This window comes from Marmota marmota, unplaced genomic scaffold (genome assembly GCF_001458135.2).
Source record: "Marmota marmota marmota unplaced genomic scaffold, marMar, whole genome shotgun sequence".
Taxonomy (NCBI): domain Eukaryota; kingdom Metazoa; phylum Chordata; class Mammalia; order Rodentia; family Sciuridae; genus Marmota; species Marmota marmota.
The window spans coordinates 32,367,761-32,392,073 of NW_026000240.1; the positions used below are offsets into that span (position 1 = coordinate 32,367,761).

The 24,313-nt window shown below is 39.4% G+C and overlaps 1 protein-coding gene across 4 annotated transcripts in view; it reads right to left on the bottom strand.

Annotated features, from left to right (window-relative positions):
* Window positions 1–24,313, bottom strand: part of Col6a6 (collagen type VI alpha 6 chain) — a 154,106-nt gene that overhangs the window by 43,100 nt on the left and 86,693 nt on the right. For all 4 annotated transcript variants that reach the window (XR_007344131.1, XR_007344132.1, XM_048794213.1 and 1 more), the window contains exons 21-27: window positions 23,452–23,505; window positions 16,486–16,521; window positions 14,110–14,172; window positions 12,292–12,354; window positions 5,343–5,405; window positions 1,419–1,481; window positions 648–698 (exon numbers count right to left, since the gene is read on the bottom strand). Coding sequence is in view for 2 of the 4 variants with exons in the window: in XM_048794213.1 (XP_048650170.1) it covers window positions 648–698; window positions 1,419–1,481; window positions 5,343–5,405; window positions 12,292–12,354; window positions 14,110–14,172; window positions 16,486–16,521; window positions 23,452–23,505 (393 nt within the window). In the remaining 2 variants the exon portion in view is untranslated. The remainder of the gene's footprint in view (window positions 1–647; window positions 699–1,418; window positions 1,482–5,342; window positions 5,406–12,291; window positions 12,355–14,109; window positions 14,173–16,485; window positions 16,522–23,451; window positions 23,506–24,313) is intronic.

Genomic DNA, 24,313 nt, shown 5'->3' on the forward strand with positions numbered 1-24,313 from the left:
TCTGCCTCTCAGCAGGCCGCTGCTCCTCTTCTGCTGGTGGGTCGCAGGCCCGCCTACCTTGCAGGAGGGATTGGAAGCTCTGTTCAGCTGTGGGCCACTGGGCCTTTTCTGCCGGTGGTCACCGTTCCGCCTACCTGGCAGGCGCTGGGGGTGGGGGGCGGCTCTGCCCCTCAGCAGGCCGCTGGGCCTGCTCTGTGGATGGTCACAGTTCCCTCTTGTTTCTTTTTTTTTTTTAAGTTACCACTTGGCCCAATGCATTTTGAAAAATCCTGCAAAATCTTTCACTAGTGGCTAAAACAGAGTGTGGAATGCTTCCCTGAGCAAACTTCAACCCCGAACTGCTAAGACTGGAGGCCCTGTTTAAGCTGAACCAGGTCAGGCCCTAACCATACATCCCTGCAAAGCACACAGAATTCATTTTTGTGTTTCAATTTTTGCACCTCTCATTCTCTTCTCTTGTACATGTCCCCATGGTATATCAGCCAATAGCAAACACATTATAAAAATACGTTTCAAACTACAAGATTGTTTTATTCACTGAATATATATATATATATATATATATACACACACATATATGACAAACAAATAAAACAAGCAATAAAAAGTAAAGGGAAAACATTCAGCTTCGGGTAGATGTGTCTTACCTTTGCTCCTTTACGTCCAACACTACCATAACCTGGACTGCCATCATCACCCTGGAAAAATGCAATTAATTACTAACATCTCAATCCCCACATAGAGGCAGGCTTATTCACAATAGAACAAGACAGCCAGGTTCGGGGTTTGATGAGAAGCCTAGGATGCAAGATCCTCCCTCTGGACAGGCCACTGACATTTCTGTGATAGTGGCACTAAACACATCTGCAAAGAAGGAGTAATAATTCCCACTCATGGTGTTGTTATGAGGATGAAAAGACAAAGCGTTGGGAATACTGTTAATGGAGGTAGCAGTTGCCTTTGTGTTTTAATATCTCAGGTCTAATCCATTTTCCATTTCCTGGGCAAAAACAAGAACTCCAAAATGTCTAGATATTGGCTACTGACCCTTGTAGTAGCTGGGAGCAATGGGGGCAGATGGAATGGGTTTCTGATAAAGAGATTCTGATGGGAAGAACGTTTGGAAGAAAGATTAAGGGGATACTAAATGAAAGTTTTGTCTATTTTAGCCTTTGGCTCCAAGATCATCCTGGCCATGATTTTTGGTATTTGGGAATTCACTGTCTTGGAAAAGCTGGCCCAGGAACTAGTCCAAGGTGAGGATGATATCGCTCTCAATTTCCAGCACACTGTAAAGCTAGACTGAGATACTATCACTAAAACTCTTCATAGACTCTTCAGAGGTAGCATTCAGACATCTATTGAACTAAAAGATTCCAAGGGTCAGATCAAAAGTACCAATAAATCACAGAACCGACCTGCAAGCCTCGAGGACCAGGAAAGCCAATAGCTCCTTTTTCTCCTACATCTCCAGGCTCTCCCTGTTAAAGAGCACAGTGAAACAAGTCTTTATTAGGTTGCTTTTCTGATGGAAATCAGAAATGATGGCACGAAGGCAACATTCAATTGCATCCATGTGTATCACACACACCAAGGCCCTTGTGCCCGGGGCTGCGTGTTATGCAAACGACACAAGAGGAATGGCTGGCTGCTGTTGGCCAGCGAGGTCTCCTCCACTGACAGTTGAATTCTCAGAGGTCTGATTTATTGTTTAGTGCAAGTTGCCTCTTGGCAGCTTGTGCCATGAAACTGTCTTACCACGAGCCAAGGAGGAAGCTCTGTACTGTTCAGAAAAATGTTAACAGAAAGGCTTTCCATGATGATCCGTGCAAATCATCAGGCTCCTGCAAAGATGGTAGATTTACTGAGCTAGTTTTAAGGTTTCCGAGTGTGAATCAGACAACCAAGGGTGCTGGCAATAGTTTCTAACCTCTGACTAATAAAGCACCTACTGTGGGTTATACCTCAATCTTAGTATTATCTCAGGCAAGTCCAGCTACATGGAAAAATCAACATGGGTTTAAAAAGGAAGATTAGCTCCTTTTAAAAAAAATAGAAATTAAGTTTGGAATGGTTTTAGATTTACAGAAATGTTGTGAACATCAAACGCCTCTATCCCACCTAGGATACCATATGTCATGTCTCTAGGTTCTTCTAGACTGGGGCAGTTTATCAGGCTTCTCTTGTTTTTAATGACCTGCACAGTTTTGAGGAGCATTGGTCAGGCATCTTACAGAATGTCGCCTAGTTGGAGTTGGTCTGATATTTTTTCTCATGATGAGACTGGGATTATGGGTTTAGAGGAGGAAGACCACAGGGGTATAAAACCATCTCATCACATCCTATCAAGGTTACACACTATCAACGTGACTTGTCAATGTTAACTTTGACTGTGGGGTTGACGTAGTGTGGGTCGAACTTCCTCACCATCAGGTTACTATCCAGCCTTCTCCCCAGTCCATGTTGTACTCTTTGAAAGAAAGTGTTAGGTGCAGACTACACTGAAGTGTTTGGGAGTGGCTAAATCATTTTTAAGAACAGAAAGGAAGTCTACTAAGTGTGAGAATTGCAAATGGATTATTATCCACAGCCCCGAACTCTGGGGGATAAAACAGAATAGAAAGAGAAGCAGAGATCTTCTGATTCTCGGAGTGTGCTCTGGGGCCACCTGGCCCACGGTCACCCAGGGTTCAAGTGTAAAAGGAAACTCCTGGACCCCATTGGATTAGTCTCACTAGTGGAGTCCAACAATATGTATTTTAAAGTAAACTTGTCAACTGATTCCCATGCACATTGAAATTTGAGAACATCTTCAAGTTACAGAAACAGAGGAAGTCATATGGCTTGTCCAGGGCCAAACATTTGGTTTCTGGTAAGCCAGGCATTGAGTCCAGCAGGATTAATTGCTGGGTTGCTTGTTTCCCTGTGGACGTGAACTTACTGAAGTCAGCTTGGGGTAAGTGTTTGGGGGTTTATCTCATTAATAATGAGTCTAGGGGCTCAGTCCATCCTGGGTTTGCCCAGAGGGTTTGTGTTTGCTGTGGGGCTCTTTCCTTCCAAATTTTTGCACCCTTCCTTACAAGTTTATTCATTAATAATCTTCATAGGTATAACTACCCAACTGTGTCTGCCTCCTTGCACATACTCACCTCTACCCAGCTCTAGGGTGGCTCCATTTCTGTCTACTCCTCTTTTAGTCCCTTCTACCACACCCTAAGGAGTGGCTTCATTTCACACATAATTGACTTACATCCATGGGCACATCCATGATGTCTGCCACACACACACCCTTCCTCACTGCACAGGGAACTTTTGTCACCAGTGACACCACTTCCCTGACACCCTTCTCCAGGACAGAAGGCAACACTGTGTCTGTTCCAAATCTTCATCTCCTCACCACTATTGCTGAGCCACACGCCCTAGAAATCCCTTCCTCTGAAGCCGATTGTTGTCCATGCATCTTATTACGTAGACCGGTCAGCTGTCTTTGCGTCACTCGACTTCTGGCCTCCGTCATATCTTGCTAGTAGTTGTCCGACACAGCTACCCTCTTTTTCTTATGTCCTCAACCTCATTCTCTTTGTCAAGAAGTTTCTGTGCTCGAGCAGCTACTCTGCTTTTTCTTCCTCCATCTCCTCCTTCCTTTTCTCAGATCATAAACATGCTACATCTCTCCTGTCATTGAAAACACACACCCCCTGCTCCTACCTTGCCTAGACCTTGGCAGTAGGGGCAGTAATGTCTTCTTCCTCCTCCTAAAGGCTTATTTTCTTTAAAGAGTAGTTTGCAGCTCTGTATTCAGTTCCTCCTCGCCTGAACATGTGGTTCAGTCTTTTGCAATCTGGGTCCCTTTCTTTCTTCTCCTCTCAATTGCTACACTTCGGGAACTCTTCTTTGAGCATCCTTAGCCACTGGATCGGATGGCTTCTCTCCTCCCCTCCACGTTTCTGGACCTGTCAATACTCGTGACTGTCCCTTCTTGTATTCTTCTTCACAGAACTTTTTTTACTTCTTTCATAATAAAGCATCGTCTTCTAGCTTCTCATACATTTCTTACAAATAGGCATCACTGAGGGAATTTTTTTAAAAACCCCAATGATTTCGCATCTCCAACCAGACCTACCTCCCATAGCAAAAGATTTTCTTCCTTTGTAAACCCACTCCTCCTTGTGACTTTCCTGTATCTATGATGGTGTCTACACTGATGCTGGAAGCCCCAAATCACCTAGCCCCTCTGCCAGCCACAGTTCCCTGTTGGAAGAGTCCTATGGAGCCATCACTCAGGAATCCTCATCCTGTGAAGTCGCCTAATCTCTGCTTGTCCCAGAGGCTGTGAGAGTGTACTGCCTGATCTCCTGGCTTCCAAGCTCTCTACCTTCAAAATCCTTCACTGGGTTGCCCGTTTAACATCTTCCAAGTCTGGCTGGGTTCAGACACTCCATTCACAACCTGTAGATAGCTAGCACTGTACTGGCTACTGAAGAAAGTCAGTCACATAGACACATTGTTCTTTATGTGCCTGCCAGAGGGTGGCATTTGTCATTCCCTGAATAATCCCAAATCACCCATCCTGCCTCTCTGCTTGCCAAAGATCTTATCTTCTAAGCCCACTCACAGCCTATATCTTCTTAGATATATTCCAACCCAGAAATATTTCTATCAATGCTGTTTAAACCTCCATGTCATTCCCTTATCCCTCTCTATTTTATGCCCTAGATTATTGTCTTGAAACTTTTCTGAGTTTTGTGGCTTTCACATCATATTTATTATACCACCTAGAAATTTACTCATTCATTCATCGAGTCTTCACTAAGCACTAATACTTGTCAGGTACTGTTGTAAGCACCAGGAATGCATCAGGGAATGAAAGAAGATTCCTGATCTCCTGTAGCTGATTCTCCAGCTCAGACAAAGGGAAGGCTCTGTACAGGGCCTTGGTCTTAAAAGGTGCTCAGCAGAGGTTTCTATGAATGGAGGAAAGAAAGGAAGGAAGAAAGCAAGCAAGAGAAAGAAGGAGGAGAAGAGGGAGGGAGGTAAAGATGCAGGGAGGGTGGGAGAGAGAAAGGAAGGCCAAACCAGAATAGTTCCCCTCCTCCCAGAGATCCCTCAGCTCCTACTGGGTGTAGCTCCTCGTGAGATTATGCTGAGCTGGAATCCGTGACCTCATCCTGGTCCACACCCATGTCCTTAGAGGTCACTGGCTCTCTAAGAATCAAGCCAGGGTTTAGGGGCAATGAGATGTGTTTTCCTTTGTGTTGAAAGGGCTCTGGCGAGTACAACCAGACACAGCTCTCTTGAGGAGAAAAACCCCAACTTTGGGGGATATAAAGAATGTGACCTACTTTATTTCCTTGGCTTCCCAAACGTCCTTGGTTGCCTGCTTCTCCTTCGGGTCCTGGAGGCCCCTGAAACAAAACAAGGTTTGCAAATATAGCAAAACATAGAAGCAACTTCCCCTTAAAACTTTTGTGTCTCTTCTAAGAGGAAAATGAACTACAGATGCGAGAAGAGTTATGGCTGTACAGATTCTTGCTCTGGAAAAAAAGTATTGCAGCTGTCAAATAAAGTCTAGTAAATAAAAGAAAATTAATAAAGTAAGTCATGCCAGATGTTGCCTAAATGATTATGCTTCCTCGTGAGTCTTCTCTTCCAAAGAGATTTCAGGTTCTCACAATTTTGCTCTCCGAGCAGATGTTGCTAAAATGGCTAACATTTAAAGAAGGCATTCCAAGTGACATTTGCCTTAAAAGAAACACATTCTACCAAAGCAAAGGATCAGTCTTTTTACTTTTTTTGAACGCAGGCTTGGCTTCTTTATTTCCAAATAATATTCATCAGAAAAAGCTCAAGAAAATTTTTACTAAACACAATTTGCATGGGACCAGTGGTAGAACACTTTGCCTAGCATGATCAAGGCCCTTATTTCAACCCTCAGCATCGCAAACAAAATACAAAACAAATCAAAAGTCCCAAAATAAACAATAATGACCCCCCTCCCCGCCAAAAAAAACATTAAAAATCAATTCATGTTTTAACAAAATATACTCAGGTAGTACAGGATAAATATTCTGAAATAGTTTCAGAAAAGATTAGAAAAGAGAAAAGTAAGTATAAGTGAATTCCTATTTACAAAAGGGAAAAAAGTTACAAAGTACATAAGTTCAATTTAACAAGAAAGATACAAGACCTATATTAAAAAAAAAGCTTTAAAACTTTCTGAAAACATAATAACACAACTTGAACAGATGGATAGACATAATATGCATCTAAATGGAAAATCTATTAGACATAAGAGAAGTAAATTCTTCCAACATTCTAGAAAGCATGTTTTATTGGAACAGCTTTAGGGCTGAACATTTTTAAATCCCAATTCAAAGACAGCACAACTTGCCTTCCTCTGTTATTAGCACTTGGGATCAGGTTTTTCCTTTGGGATATCCAAACATATGTCAAGAGAAATATCTTTTTGCAAAGCTGTTTACAGGTACTTCTAAGTAATCCCAACATCTGTGAACTAAAATATTTTCACAATATTTTTGATCATGGTTGCTATAATTTAAAAGTAAATAAGCTAATCTCTGTGAAATAAGCACAATGCTTAACAAATTAATTTTGTTTGGAACAAAAAAATTTGCCACATTAACCTTTTCATTCTTTAAAAAAATAAAAAATGTAGTGAGTGGAACATAAAAAACATTTTCCTAATAAGCGGGATTGTTGAACAGTAAATTGATTGCTAAGGAAGATAATTTTTCCATAATCCCCTATCTCTTTTCCTCCTTTATTTAAAAGGAAAATCTCATTTTCTTTACCCTCTATAGAAAGCTTTCGATTCATTTCCTTTGAACTTTCTCTTCCACCATGGCACAGAGCTGTCCCATGACCTTCGTGTTCAACCACATCAATATTTTTCTGCCCTTACTTTGAGATTGATCATGTGTTCTTTGAAAGTTTTCCATTAACTTTTGTAACATCAAGTTACCAAGACCTTCCTGGGCCCTCTCTAGTGTCCTCTCACTAACCTTCAAACACTCCTATTCTTTGCCTCTTAAATCTCCATCCTTTCCCCTATTTCCCTCATTTTAACCCCCTTCTTAACTAGTACCCTACCACACAAAATTCACATACCACTTCTACATAATGACCCCTAAAAAATGTACCTTGAGTCCAAACCACTCAACTGAACACCAGATTCATTTATTTAAATGACTATTGGATATCCCACAGGGAGCAATTATAAAAATAATCATATTTACCTTAAATTATGCTCCTAGTCTCATATTCTTTTCATCAAGGCATGCTGTCACCTTTACTCCTGCTGAAACCCAAACCAGAAACTCTAAAATCACCCTGGATCCCTCCTTATTGCTCACTTCTCCAAACCACTCAACTACAAGTCAGACAACGGGGAGTAGTTTAATCCCCGTCTTCCAAAAATCTTACTATTGGCAGCATCATTGTTCCTGGAAGAACAGCAGAACCTCCTGGCTTGTTGGGTTAGGTCTCATTCTCATCTCACCGATTACTCTACTCTGTATGTAACTATTGATTTATTTCTCTTTCTGATTTACTAGAGACTTGATTGCACACTTCCTAAAGGATGAGGCAAATCCTATTGACTTCATTTATCTGGAACACCATACAGTACTTAGGACTCACCAATCCGTCCATCCATCCACCCATCTGTCTTTTCAGGAATGATCCTCAGGAGGGAAGGAATAATGTGCTTAGTTGGTTGTTTTCCCATGTAAATTCATGTAATACAGGGAGAAAAAGCAAAGAGATTCTAATTATCCTTGACAACATGGTACCAGTTGGAAGTTTTGCCTACAAGCTCTCTTTCCATAAAGAACTCTGAGGTAGAGAAGATTTCTGGGATATTATTTCATGTGTAGTCACCCAAAGCACATACAAGTAGAATGAGAAATTATCATGATTTAAGAACCTCCAAAATAAAAGATGCCTTGGATGGATGGATGGATGGATGAATGGATGAATACATATAAGACACCTTGTCATCAGCAAATCAGAAAATACCTCATTCTGTTTCCTATGCAGGATCCTACAAAGTACCAAACAGAGACTTGTGACTGATCGAATAGGGCTCAAGTTTCAACGAATGGTTATCCAGATAAATTACCTACTCAAATACTGGTGTTAGATAAAAAGATCATTTGGTAGTTTCTAAAGGAAAGGAGAAAATTTCCTAGCACCCCTGGGTATCAAAGCCAAAAAGTTCCCTGGATTTAACATCAAGAACAGCTACGGAATATAAAGAGCAGCTGAGGGCAATGGTGTTAGTTAGAGGTTAAAGGTTCATTGGCTTTGCTGTAATGGCTGCCTTTTATGGAGCTTTTTATTCTGTACAGGGCACTGTGCTAAGTGGGAGATAAAATCTTTAATTTCCACAACAACGTAGCGAGAAATTAAAATCAAAAACAGATTCTCAAGGCATTTACCCCAAATCACTTAGTTAATATGAGAATGAGATGGGAATTGAACCTCATTCTATCTGACTCTAAAGTACCAGCCACTCTGCTATTTTGAGGTCCATGTGTGAGACAGACTTCCCAAGGTCTTACATCCATGCACCAGCTTAGATTAGAGGTCTAAAAATGTGAGTCTCCAAACTTGAGGCAGGCGGCTGAGGCTAAATCAAATCTCCAACATGGGGACTCAGGGTGGAAGTGTTTTGCTTGTGTTGAATCTGTTTCATTGCCCTTGGCAGCCACAAATGCTTTAGTGTTAAGTGAGGATAGAAAGGAACTGTTCAGAGTTCAAATGTTTAAAAATATATATCCTTAGCATCTTATTAGAAGATATGGCACTAGGAGTTTGGGATCGATGGTTGGGACATTCATTGCCAAGGATATCTCAACTTTGGCTGGGGCATAGCAGGGCAGGGCAAAGAGGTGCAGGTTCTCCTCACACTTAAGAGAAATGCTGACCACTCCATGCTTTTTGTTCGCATGAGGGTAAAATCTTGCAAAAACTCATAACCAACAAATATCAAGCTAAGAAACAAGGGGATTAAATGCTCAGTTTCTATAAGAGTTGGATATAAGTTTTGTCTGAGAAAACAAAAATGAAGAGGCCAGCAAGTGATGGACTAATGTAAGGACAAATGCCAAGACACTTGAGAAGATGCCAGTCTTGACCACGCTAGTCTGTGAGACAGTCCTAATCTTACCTTCAAGTGCTCTCCCATGCACCCCATGTTCCAGTGCTCCAACAATACCATACTATTTAATGGTTCCCAAACTCACCTTGATGGATTGCTTTATTTAACTTGGTTCACTACGTGCCTACCTCTTCCTTGCTGACCTGGAAAATAACTCCTCATTCTGAAAAATGGGATCCACTTATCTCCCCATTGAAGTCCATCCTTTCTCCCACCACTCTACCTTGGGTATAATTCTATTTTAACAATTCAGTACAATGCACCTCAGTTATTTGTTTGCATGAATCTCTTTTGTGAGGCTAGGTGTACTTGAAGCTGGAATCTATATTGGATTCGTTCTCATATCCTGGTATAGGGCCTGATACACAGAAAACACTTACAGTAATTTGTCAAATTAGTGAAAGGAATGGTTGAAGGACTGTCCAACTTAGATTATACAGAATGGCGAAACCTGAGGATTGTGATATAAGTTACATATTGTTATGTTACTAATCTGGTTTTCCTCAGAACAGTGACCCACATTCTTTGGGCATAAAATGCCTCTGATAAATTAGGTAATGTTGTCACAATATAGTAGTAATAACAAACATTTATGTAGTTCTTACTACTGTAAGTAATGTTTTAAGCACCTACACATATTAGACCATTTAATTTTCACAACCTCTAATGAGGGAGCTACTAGTAGTATTCTTATTTTACAGTGGAGAAAAATGAGGCACGGAGGTGTTAAATGAATTTGCCCAAATCACACAACTAGTAAGGTACAAATCCTGAACTCAAGGCCAGGCAGTCCGGCTCCAGATTTGTGCTCTTGACCACTGCACTATGCTTTGTAAAGACAATAACAGAAATTCTACTTTGTGCTCCAATTTGCATTGAACAATTCCATCCTTTCTTGATATTGCACATGCCACTGGTGATTATTTAATTGAGATAACATAAATGTTTGAAGAATAATTATAGCTCCAACTGAAATTGGTGTTTTGGATCTAGTTTTTCCTTGTTCTTCTAGGTGTTGGTTATGTTCGGATATGATCTTAAGGGAAATCAAAGAGGGAACAAAGGGAAGTACAGAACAATATGCCATTCCTTTCAAAGCACTTTCTTCCTTTTCATTGTGAATTGTATTTTTTTAATATCATAGTCACAGATGGGATCGGCACGTTTGATTTATGCAGAGCATCCTAATACCGTGTAAGTTCATGAGCTTCAGAACACCAACAGTAATAACATCCCCTTTCTAAATGTACATCCTGATGTAATCCTTCAAGCCCACTGTTAGAAAGTGCTCATCTTATTCCACTAGAGTGGCTGGTCTTTGTGTGCTATATACACCAATATGAAACCTGTGGCAGTGGGTTTACAGAGCCAATAAAGAATAATCCCCTGTACCTCTGATGGTGTTCATCTCTGTGGTTTTCCATTGGAAACAATTCACCATGTATGGATCAGAAAAATCCACACATCTTTGAAACAGCATTTTCACTGTGTTGACAGGGTATTTCATGAAAATTAAACCAAGAAGGAAAATCGCATTCTCCAGCCAGATAAATGAAGAAGAGTGGTACGTCTTGACTAATTCTGGAAATGCCAAGGGGTTGAATGATTTATGACTATGACCAATATTGCCAAAGAAAGATTAAAGGGTCTCACTCACAGAGATATACTATAGGGAAAAATGGAAAAGTTATTAGCGTAACAGCCAGTTGAATGCCATACTGGATTCTAGAACAAAAATTTAAAAAGCAAGACCTTTGGATTTTGATCCACCTATGTTTCAATATTTTATATAAACTAATGAGATAATCACCTGATAAATGTTTTCCTTGGTAAAATACTTGCTACTGTTTCTTTTAAAAATTTCAATTTGTAGTGCTAACAAGTGTTTAACAATTTGAGGATGTGAATGCGAAATAGTTATTTTCATCAATTTAGTACTACTGTAAAATTATAAAGTATTCATGCTTTTCAAAGGAGCACTGTCACTGAAACTGGGAACAAACATCTTCATGAGCAGTTAGTTATTAATATGCTTTAACACATCGTGTCATGTGATACAAGTTTATGCAAATAGCTTATTAAATATTCTGATGATAAGCACAGCCACTTAAGTGTTGGGCCATTGCCCCCATTTAACCAACAGGGTGCAAAGTAATGAATTCCCTTCATCCTAGTGTTAATGGAGAGTGCAAGTCCTATGTGTATCTCATTCATTCATTTACTGCCTGATTCACTGTATGAATATGTGTTATTCTTTTCTATGTGCCAGGTACTACTGTTCTGGGCTCTGGGGAGACACTGTAAATAAAACACTAGACCTTATGGAGGTTAAAAATCTTAGCAAAGATGATAGACAAACAGCTAAACAAATCACAGACTATGAGAACAAGCAAGGGCCTGTTCCTCAAAGTGTGGATGGGAGACCACCAGCAGCAGCAGCAGAACCTGGGAGCTCATTAGAAGTGCAGAATCTCAGGCCCTGACCAAGAACTACCGGGTTGGAATCTGTATTTTAACAAGTTCTCCAGAGGATTCTCATGCACTTTGAAATCAGAGACAGGTTGATGTTGAGCGGTCATTCCCAGCCCTGCGTATATAATAGAGTCACCTGGGGAGAATTTAGAATGATTGATAGCGTTGCCAGACTTCCAGAGATTCTGATTTACATGATTTGGGGAGGGTCCCAGGTGGTGGAATGTTTTACAGTTTCCCCAGAAGCTTCTCCTACCATTCTCTTCTTCGGTTGAGAGTCATGATAATGGTCTGTATCCTGAGTGTGCTAGGATGTCCTAAGAGACTTGAGGTCAGGGGACTGATGTAACCTGATTTACACAGAGGAGGAATCCTTGACCTCAGCTGAGCAATGGAGGAAAAGAGAGTTAGACATGATCTCCCACCTCTGTGCCTGACAGAATGACAGCTCCCTCTGCAAGATGAGAACCAGAATGTGATATAGCCACCACATGTGGCACTGAAGACAAACTAAGACATGATGTTAATTCACAGGCTACAAATAATTCCACCTGTAGGGGACAGGGGAACACACAAAAACATCCACAGTAAAGCCAAGATCAAAAACAGAGGCCATCGCTTTCTCTCTCATTACATACCTGAGGGCCTTTCATTCCCAGGCCTCCTTTTTCTCCTTTTGCACCAGCCTCTCCTCTTGGGCCCTAAACACACAGAATTTCAGTATTATTTTCTCCCTAAAAGAGAACACTTGAATATTTACTTGAATTTTTGTGTGTGTGTGTGTGTTCTTTTTTTTTTTTATTGGTTGTTCAAAACATTACAAAGCTCATGACATATCATCTTCCATACATTTGATTCAAGTGGGTTATGAATTTTTTTTTAAGTGGAAATGCTGAGCCAGCAACACGGACAGAAATTGGAAAGAGAATTCCAAGGACGTCATTGGTCCATCTAAATCTCGAAAGCTCCCCCCTCATCTGTGTGGAGACACTAGAGTCTAATCTGAAATTTAGGTGCTTGGGCATCTGCAGACAAAGAGAATGGGTCCTGGACGAAATATTGAACAGTTGAGCTTTTCAGTTTTGCTGTCTAGTTGTCCTCAAAATCTTTGTACTATGAACCCATACATTTCTTAGGTTAAAAAAAAAAATCCCTAATTGTGCAAATCTGGAACCAAAATATTTAAGTAGATATTCTATTTCAATAACCACACTGAAGATGGGTCATAAAGAAGATAAAACTAATGGTAAGATGGAATTTAGATATGTCTACTTTTGGAATACTGTACTGTCTACTAACTGTGGATTCCTTATATTATGCAGAGAGAAACCTTCATGCTGTATTCGGTTTTTGCTTCACCTTTTAAATTACATGGTGAAAGAGGTAATGTTCTATAAAATAGAAGGAGGATGCTGTAGTGTTATTTTGTTTAGCATGAAATAAAGGCAGTGAATCTATTGAAATGCTTCCCCACATTCCCAGTGGCAAAGATTTCTCACTTAAAAGTAAGAAAATCGAGCTCTCCTCAGCTGGTAAGTAACAACAAAGAAAAGCAATCAAGCTAGAAAGAGATAGAGGTCCAAGGGGAAGACTGTTTACTGCTTGGAAATCTTAGTGAGTTTCTCTTCTGATGTTTAAGGATATTTTGCTGAACTTCTACACACCAAGCTGCCAACATAGAATGCTTTTATTTTCTAACTGTTTGTCATAAAACGTTGAAAACTATCCAAACCACATTGTCCTACATGTGCCAAATAATACACTTATTTCTCTTGCTTTCAAAACTAGTTTGAAAAGGAAAGAAAGTCTATCTTTTTTTTTTTTGGTGGTCTGGCTTCTTTCTTTAATATCAGCATTTACTCCTTTTCTGTCTCATCCTTACTATAGGCTACATTTTGCCCTCTCTTCTCATGTGATCCATGTAAAGAGCCAACTATGGTTTATTCCTTGCAAAGGAAAATGTGCTTCTCCCTGGAGAAGTGAGCTGGACAGGACAGGCTGAGTGCCACACTATAGATCACCACGCAGAAGATTCCAGCTGTATCTGGAGCAATTCTTTCCTAGAGCGCAGCCAATCTTTCTACATCACGGACATCCAGATATGTAACACTGAGCCATTACTGTGCTAAATTGACCACAATTCCCAGAGTTGAGGCTCAATATTTTCCTTGGCTCAAGGTCTCCCTGGATTATCCTAAGGACCCAGAAACCAAACCTTCAGGGACTGCTGCCCAATATGTTCAAACTCTTTCCACCTCTTAACTGGGACAAAACTTAGAATGTTTCACAAGTTTTACAAGTCAAGATGGTATTGTTTCCTTACTTCATTACCTTGAAAATTCTTTAAACATCTGTAATTCTGCAAGGTGGTTTGAGGGTTTCTATCAAGGCTTCAAATTCTTCCATACCCAGATTCTGCTATATGGTCTCACACCCTGACTGGTCTTGACACATACCTGAGGGCCCTTAAGTCCCCAGGAGCCTTCAAGTCCATCTGGGCCTGGAATGCCTGTTTTTCCCTGTGGTGAGAAACAATCAACCTATTAATGCTATTTCCTAAGAATTTTATTTAAGTGTAAGACTGTTAATATTCTTGTGGTTATAATGGCAATGAAGATCTTTACAAAAATATACAAAATAAGGACAAATACAAAGAAGAAAATAAAAATCCAAATAGTTACCAAGCAGAAATATGGTGTATTTACTTCCAGTCTTTAAATGTATGTGCACATTCACACACACCCCTGCTTTTTCAATAAAATTTGTATTATGCTATATCTTTCTTGGGCATGTGGCTTGAAAATAACTAAGAATTTGCTTCATATTTTCTTTAAACATCTCCAAGTATCTTACTATATCATATTTATAATCAAATAGATGAAATAGCTAGAGAGAAAACATTAAGCATTCTCTTCACATTGTTCTGGACTCTGTCACAGATAAAAATTCTCACCCCCAAAAGGAAAAAAGGATTATGAAAAGCTTCATTTAGGCAACTATTCGGATAGCCTAGGTTTGTATCTCAGTTCTTATACAGTTGGATGGGATTAAATGTCCATCACTGATACTTTTTTCTTGAAATCAGAAAGAAGGATTTTTTAACACTTTCTCCATCTCATTTCATTTATCTCATGCCATTTTGTTGGATTTACTCTTCTTTTTGGGAAGTCTAACTTTGAAGTTTGCTATGGTCTAAATGTGTGTGTGATCAACCCCTCAATTCATACACTGAAGCTTAATCCTTCATATGACTGATTGTACTAAGAAGCAGGGTTTTGGGGAGGTAATTACATCATAAGAGGTCCAATCTTATGAATGGAATTAAAGACTTTATAAAAGAGGCTTAAGGAAGTTGTGGGCTCCTTCTACCATGTAAGGGTATGGCAAAAAGCAGAGGAAATAACAAACCTTCACCAGACATTGAATCTGCTGGTGCCTTGATCTTGAACTTCCTAGCCTCTAGAACTTTAAGAAATAAAATTATGTTGTTTATAAATTACCCATTTTAGGACATTTTGTTATAGCATCAGGAACAGACTAAAACAAATTGTGTGTGTGTATGTGTGTGTGTGTGTGTGTGTAAACTCTCCTTGTCTGTCTAAAAGTGTCTATTTTACATTCACTCATAGTTTAGTTAGGTTTAAAATTCTAGGATAACAGTTATTTTTCCTCTATACTTGCATGTACTACTACTGTTTTCTGAAAAGAAATCTGCTACAATTTAATTTAGTTATTCATTTCATGAGTAAAATTCTTCTTTTCTCTGGTGAGAAATATCATAGGCTCATAAAGCATGTATAATGTATCACCAATATGTGCAAAGGGGATATCATATGGCTTTTGATCTAATTTTTGAACAAAATATTCAGAATATGCACTTTGTATTAAAATTTCATTGTATTTTATTGACTTATATGGGGTTTCTACAAATTGTAAGTAAGGGTTGAGAGTTAATTGAACAAAACTCTAAAAGAAAGCTTGTTTACTGAGTTATCTGAAAAAAAGTTGGCTCCAATCTACATACTGTGGGGTCGGGCTCCAAATTCCTTAATAGGGCACCCATAGCACAAGAGTTAAAAACAAGAATCAACAAATGGGACTCACTCAAACTAAAAAGTTTTTAACTCAGCAAGAAAAACAATAAGAGAGGTAAATAGGGAGCCTACATCCTGGGAACAAATTTTTACTCCTCACATTTCAGATAGAGCCCTAATATCCAGAGTATACAAAGAATTCAAAAAATTAAACAATAAGAAAACAAATAACCCAATCAATAAATGGGCCAAGGACCTGAACAAACACTTCTCAGAGGAGGACATACAAACAATCAACAAGTACATGAAAAAATGCTCACCATCTCTAGAAGTCAGAGAAATGCAAATCAAAACCACCCTAAGATACCATCTCACTCCAGTAAGATTGGCAGCCATTATGAAGTCAAATAACAACAAGTGCTGACGAAGATGTGGGGAAAAGGGTACACTTGTACATTGCTGGTAGGACTGCAAATTGGTGTGGCCAATTTGGAAAGCAGTATGGAGATTCCTTGAAATCCAAATAAAGTTCTGAACTTAACAATAATTGGGCTAAATACTGTCTTTGGTCATTAATTTTTATGTTTTTTTAAACTAAAGTGCTCAACTTTTCATTTTATTTTGAAATTTGAATTCTTGAAATTGTAGCCTAAAAGTTTTCCAACATTTTATTGCATAATCAATGTTATCAGAAAGCAAAAGACATTTTGGCTGGAAAGAGACTACAGAGCCTTTATCTGGGTCCTTGACTGGACATAAAATATTGATAATTTGGAGTTAAGAAAAAGAATCACTGACCTGTGGGCCTGTATGTCCTCTTCGGCCATGAGATGCCTAAAACAAGAGGGGAAAATGGATATTTTTAATTTAGTAAATATGCTATTTATATATGATTTAAATTAGTAATGGAAACTTTGAGGCACTGACATAAATAATAGTTCCCACACAGTGCTTAAAACATTCAATTATTACTGTACCATGAAAGCAACATGTTGCCAACTCTGAATTTCTATCCTAGGGCACTAGGTAATTGAAATCATAGACAACTGATATCTACAGATACTTATGAGAACAGGCTGTGGTCAATAGTTTGTCCTCCACTAAACTTTTTACTCGAGCTGTTCACCAGCTGTATAATTGATGGATTCGAGTTTTATTTCTTTTTGTTTTTCCCCAAGCTAGTCCAAGTAAGCCAGAAATCAGGAGTGGATTAGCCAAAGGCAGGAGGCCAGAGGAAAAACTGGGAGAATTGGCTTCAGGAACTTTGTAATAGATTAAGTTCAGAAATTAAAGATAGCCAAACTGTTTTATTTTTATTTTTTTCAAACTGTTTTATTTTTTAGAAGCCAAATAATATACCTAGAATTCAATAATTACTTACTTCAGTATATTAATAAAATATCCAACCAAAATAATGGTGCTTTATAATCAAGTGGATTTCTTACTCTATGTAGGGTTAGGAGTGTGGGTATATTCCATATCAGTTTCTCATCAATCAGCAAGTCAAGAGACAATAACATTTTTTGGTTTTTTTGTCTAACTCACTAAGGGTCTAGCAAAACTCACATCCAGGGTTTACAAAATTCAGTAAACATCAGATGACATTGTCTTGATGGAAATTTGAAATGTTCTTGGAGAGGCCAGTACTGCAGGCTTTAAATTCTGCTAATCAGATTTTAAAGCCTATTGTTATTTGAGAAACAAGACTGTGAGTTGGTGAGTCATCCTGAGACAAAGTTTAAATTCTGTCAGGACAACAAGCTGATTCTACTACTTCAGCACAAGGGTTTTGTCTGTTCCAATTCAATTCACTTCAGTTTCATTCAGAAAAAAAATATCTACTAAAAACATCAACCAGTAGATACTTCCATTCAGACAAAATATCTGCTATTCTTTAAATTACATTAAATGGGTACCAGAGGAGCATAACTATCATACACAGATGCACAATCTTTGACCTCAAGAGATCTTCGTTGTTTAGGTTTTGTAGGTAGATAAATATTATAAGATAATTATGGAAAATGTCATAAACAGTGGTAAGATTTAAGTATGAATTTGAAAGAAATAATTGTATTCAGTTTGTCAAATCAGGAGAATTTTCCGGAGGAAGAGGTTTTTGATATGGGTTTAAAAAGACGGGTAGAAGTCTCACATCCTAGGGATGTAAGAAGTCTTTCCAGCCCAGGGTATGGCCTAGGTGATGAAGTATTTGGTGAAGACAATAAGGCCACTGGGATCAAAGGTGTGAAAAGAGAGGGAAGTAGCAAGATGGGTAAAGGGTTGGTACAATGTGCCTCAGAAGCCACTGGGTTCATGGAGCAGGAAGTGTCTCTGGTCAGACCTAGGCTTTAGGTAGATGCATCCAGTTGCAGTAGGAGAAACTGAAATAAACCTTGTATTCCAGCAAAATAAAGAGTTTCTGTTATACCTTAAGGAATACAGAGCAGATGTCCACATTCAAAAGTATTTCTCTGGTTCATGGTCACCATGTTTGAAACATCATCTACGAACACTGGTTCTCTTGTGTCTTTAAGCTCAGCTTTTGAAAGGGCTTGAGTAAAATGAGTCATGGCAACATATGTTTATTGAGTCCCTGCTCCTCCCAAGCCACAGCTAGGTCATGGTGAGCAGGCTCTGAGTCCTGTCCCTAGTGAGGAGTTTTTAAATCTAACCAAGGAGACAGACTTTAATCCACCAGTCGCACAAGTAATGGGAGCACACTGAGAAGTCATCGCCTCTCACTTTTGTTAATGGCTATTTGGGGTTTAAGCTCCAGTTGAAAGTCATGGGAGAGATACTTTGGCAGATATGAGAGACAGGAAAACAAACAAACAGTGAAATGGGTTAAAACACGATTTTGCAAATGTTTTGTAAATGAAAGATGAAATCTCAATACGTCCCAGTGGTTTGCCCAAGGGCGGGTAGAGTTCTGGTAACATCCACACTAATGGACTTATATTTGAAGCCAATATGAGTGAGCACATCAAGAAAGAACTTGAAAGGGAAGAGGACCCAGTACAGGATACTTAGCCCCTGAATTCCTCGGTCTGGCTTCCTAAATGTTTCCAGGACTCAGTTTCCTAGATAGGTGTGGACTAATTTGGGACAGAGAATCACCAGGAATAAAGCAAGATGGTGAAACATCACAATATTGAATCTTACTGGTAGATTCTTACTGGTTCGCAATGAGGCTGAACTGTACCAGAGCACTTCAGGAGGCCTGTATAGTAGGGCCAAGAAGGATGAAAAGGGCCAAGCATAACTAACAGCCTCTGGACTGAACAGGAATGAAGACATGCTTTGGTTTGAGGCTACAGTTGCTTCTCATTAGCTCTGGCACAAGAATCTCTTCTAATTCTCAGCAAGCAAAGTGTGGTTCAGAAAGAGCCAACCCCACCTAGGCCCCTGCACTGCTGCTTTGTGTCTCTGGTCCTTCTTCCTTGCCTCTCAGGTCCCAGTCCAGCCAAGTCTCCTGATATAACTGTTGTTGAGAGCCACAGCCAAAGGGGCCCCAGCAAACTTCCAGATGATTGGTTCACAGTGGCCCCAGCAAACTTCTAGCTGCCAGCTGACTGGCTCCTCTGCAGTGATGCTCATTGGGCTGTTTCCCCGCCCTTTCATACCCCGGAGCTGCTCATTGGGGGACTCTTTTGGCTCCGCCCATGCGACCCAGCCAATCAGCCTCAAGAGCGGGAGGAGTGGGGGTTGAGAGGCTCGGGAAGCCGGTGGTGGCAGTTGGGCTCTGAGGGAATTCCTGAAGAGCTCCTGTGGTGCGTGTGTTCTAAAAATAAAGTTCATTTCTGCTTGATAAGTGGCTGGTGAATTGTGCCCAGCCAGACTGCGGCAACTATGGTAACAATTAATTAGCCTCTCTCAACACCAAGAGTTCTCAACTGAATGGGGGGTGCTTAGCTCCCTTCTCCAGGAAGGATTTAGTAAAGTCAGGAGAAACTTTTGTTGTCACAAGTCAGAGGTAATACTGGCACATAGTGAGTCGAGGTCAGTGGTGACATTAACCTCCAACAGAGCCCAACATGAAGAGTGATTCAACAAAAGCCAATAGGACTGGGGCTGAGAAATCAGGCTCTTCTACGTGGTTCTGAGTTCCTTGAGAGCGAAGATCACCTCTTATTTGAGTTTATAACTCTGATAGTTAGTAGAGTTGCTGGTGCATTGTAGATGCTAAATAAATGTTTGTTGAATGGATAAATGTCAAATCAGTTCAATGATGGCCCTTCATGCCACATCCCGCTATTGGCCATCCTCCAATCACTTACTAGATCAGCAGGATCTTAGTGCACTGTGAAGTCCTGAATGCTCATTATCAACCTACATTTAAAATAATTTTGTTTGTAGTGCTGGGGATTGAACCCAGGGCCTTGTGTGTGCTCAGAAAGCATTATATTACTGAGCTATATCCCAGGCCTGGTTATATTTCACAGTTTTGCAGTGAATGGTATAGATTTTTCTTCTTCCTAAAATAATAATGAAAAATCAAAGGGAGATCAGTAGAGTAGAAGAAAGGAAGTAAGAGGGAAAAGAGAAATATGGGGAATGATATTGAGCAAATTGTATTGTTATTTTGTGAACATGTATAAATATGTAAAAACAAATCCCTCCATTATGTACAACTACAATGTACCAATAGAAATATGGAAAATAAAAAGACAATAATTTTGATCAAAAGGAAATATTTATTTTTAATTAAATTTTTGATTGATTTATACTGGGTATTGAACCCACAGGCATTTTACCACTAAGCCACACCTCCAGCCCTTTTTATGTTTTTTACTAAGTTGCTTAGGACCTTGCTAAATTGTTGAGGCTAGCCTTGAACTTGTGATCCTCCTGCCTCAGCCTCCTGAGTTGCTGGGATTATAGGGGTGTGCCACTGTGCCTGGCAGAAATATCTATTTAAAGCAATAGAAGTTCAGTGAATCAGACAGAGGAGAATGAAAGGAAGGGATAGGGGATAGGATTAGGAAAGACAGTGGAATCAATCAACATAATTTTCCTATGTTCATATATGAATATGACCAGTGAAACTCTACATCATGTACAACCATAATAATAGGATCCTAATTAGACTAAATTATACTCTATGTATATATAGTATGTCAAAATACACTCTACTGTCATTGTATATCTTTTTAGACCAAATAAAAAAGAACACAAAAAAGAAAAGAAAGAAAAAGGAAAAAGGAAATGGTATCCAATGAAAGTTCTCCTAATGAAAAAAATAAAAGTATTTTTTGATACTATAAAAATGATATATGCTGATTTTTAGATATTTAAATAGAGAAAGTACACAGAATAAGTCTTTTAAAATCATCCCAAATTCTCCATGCATAAATTCTAAATAGTGGTACTTTGCATTAAAGAGGGATCACACTCTTCATGCTATTTTAAATTAAAATATTACATTTAAATTTAATTGAAATATTACATTTTACTCGAATAGAAGGAAAAAACGAAAATGGAATGACAAATCAAGCGGTCACCTTTCTACTATATTGTAGAGGGCTTCATTTTGTCCTTCCACTGCCCCTGAGCATGACCAGTTTGCTTCTCTCCCTTCCTATTGTCTTGTCAATTCTTTGAAATTTTTTTTTTAAAGCAATAATGTTGTTTTCATTTCTTTGAGACTTTGAAGAACTATTTGCCAGAGTTGTACTTTTTCCTTGAATCATCCCTCTTCTAATCAGGGTTTATTTACCTGTTGGTAATGATTTTTCTTCTCTCCTATGCAGCTGCTGCTGATTAATGATCTGATGAATTCATAAAAGAATTAGCAGTATTTCTGACCTTTAGCCATCTTTGAATAGGAGCACCTGTTGACTGCAGAATTTATGGGGAGGTGTAGATGAGATTGAGCCAGTAGCTTTGATATAGATACGCTGCTGTCTCAAACACTTTCTTATCAAAATTTATTTATTTATTTATTTATTTATTTATTTATTTATTTATTTTACCTTAGGGCTACATCTTCCTCCCAGCTTTTGGCATTGAAGAGATTCATGGAATTCACAGGAAGCCTTTAAAGTCCTGGTCTCTCTGTGCTGTGATAGGCACTGTGTCTTCCATCCTCATTGTTTGCAGCCTCTGTGGGCCTTGGCTGGATTTGTAGATAATACAGATGGACTCTTTTTCACTTTCTCATTCCTACCCTTCTTCCTCTGCTAATTGTGTTTGTACTAATTGTGTTCCTCTCAAACCCACAGTGCCTCTGGGTTTTGTTCACCAGTGCTTTCTGGACAGTGCCAGTTACTTTTAGAGAAATCTGATCCCAGCTTATCAGATGTAAGTTGATGTGTATTAACTCTCCAAACCTTTCCTCATTAGGGTCCAGATTTTAAAGTAGTTGGCTGGTATTTGCCATCCTTTGTGGTCTGAAGCTGTGGTCCTGTTTGTTTCTCTAATTTGAATTTCTTTGGGGTGAGTTGCACAGAAGAGCAATCATGTTAAAAAAACACCTTTGCTTTGCTGTTTTTTGAACTGGAATTCCTGCTTCTAACTCCTGTGAACCTGGCTGAATCTGCAATTCAACAAGGGGCTGTATTTCTTAGCAGTTGTGGTTTCAGTACTACTTGGCGACACTGCATTAGTCTGTAGAGGCTATAAAACAATAAATGCACACTCTCACATGCCAGGATTTCCTGGATGATAGTCTTTAAATTGAAAATATTTTCCAGGGGTATGTAAGCAGCCTACACCCTTTTAGAAAGTGAAATGAATAGCAAATGCATTTCTTTATACACATTAAAACAGCGTTACTGAAGTGCTTTCCCAGCAATCCAATTCTGCCCATTTTAAATGTAATCTCAGTTCTTCCTTCCATTTCCTCTCCCTTGCAAAGAAGATGGGTAGGCTTCAAGACACAAAGATATATTTTTTTTGATGGAGTCTAATAGCTAGCTCTATGAACCACTTCTGCTCAGAAAGTAAAATGTATAATAAATGCAACATCCTCAACTACTTTTTCTTTGTACTCAATTTTAAAACATTTTTTTTTGGGGGGGGGGAGGGGGAAGCGAGGGAACTTGGAGAGATTGGATAACCAAAGAATGAAAAGAAAATGTTGCAAAATGAGATAAAATAGGTTTAATTTAGACTGATGCAGGTGTCCATGTGAATTTCATTTAAATTATTGCTTATTGGATAAAGACTTTCTTTTATAATCTCTGTGCTTTTCTAAGCAGTCAAGCACAGAAAAAGTTTTTTAAAAGTATTCATTTAAAAACCCAACAAAATAAAACAATGAAAAAAAAAAAAAAGATACCCACAAAGAGTTCCATAAGAACTAACCTAACTAACCTCTCAGATATATACCTAAACCAGGGCCGCTTTTCTTCCATTTTTTCCAGACTCACCATATAGTTATAAAATTTGGCAAAGGAATGGGCTTTGGACTGTGAAAAGGCATCCCTTGCAATCACAGTTAGCCTTGAAGTAGACCAAATGTTGAACCCCCCTTGTTGGAAGCTTTTTTTCCCCCCTCTTTTGGGTAGTCTCTCCTGATGGCAATTTCTCCTGCATCCACACTTTCCTCTCCAGTTTAAGAGGCTCTCCCAAGTCCTTCACCAGTCTTATTCTGAGCAATATCCTAATTCGGGCCCCCAAGATAGTGAGACTCAATGCAACCATTCCCCCCATCCCCACAATCAGCCACAGTCATGACTAAAAGTACATGAGAGAGAATTGTCTGTAGCCTTCAATGACAATGTAAGCTCTGGAGCCAGGGGTCTCCTTGTCTAGGACACTTACTGTCTTTCTTCTGGAGCCTGGTGTTCCAGGGGGTCCTGGCCAGCCTCTTCTACCCTGTTAAAGGAACAGATAAACATGTGAAGGCAATTGCCCAGCGCTGACACAGTTCCTGCTTAACATCAGCTTGTACTCCAGGGAGAACAGATGGGTTCGAACCAGCGAGAAAGGTACCTCCCTTTGGAATGTGGCATTAACTTCCAGTGGTCATACATCACATCTCCATGTGGGTGACAAGAACCAGCAGGACAAAACACTGATGACAAGGCTTCACCTGCTCATCACCACTGTCTAACTTGTATCTGGGTACACATCAGAGTATTCAAATCAAGCTACTCCCACCATCAGCACAGTGAAGCTCTCTATGTACCAGGGACGTCTGCGACTGGTTTGTATTTCTTCGTTGGCTCACCTTTGTAGCTTAACATCTTACTGTGAATAAAACTTCATGATACTCACAAGTCTTCCCAAGATGCAAAACTACAGTATAATTTACAAGCCTAGAAAATATAAAAGTAGGCTATTCAAACTATTTTGCAGATGAAAAAATTGAGGTTTACAAAAAGTGGTCCAAAGCCACAAAGTTAGTAAGGAACAGAGCTTCCAAAAAGTAAGTTGTCTCCAAATCAAAAAGTTCTGCCTATCAGACTTCTTCCCTAGCTGAAGTTATCAAGGGAACTTTCTTATCAAGAGGAATGGTGCATGTCTATAATCCTAGCAACCTGGGGGCTAAGGCAGGAGAATCACAAGTTTGAGACCAGCCTTAGCAACATAGCAAGACCCTGCCTCAAAAAAGGGATGTCACTCAGTGGTGAAGTGCCCCAGGCTCAATCCCCAGTACAAAAAAAAAAAAAAAAAAAAAAAA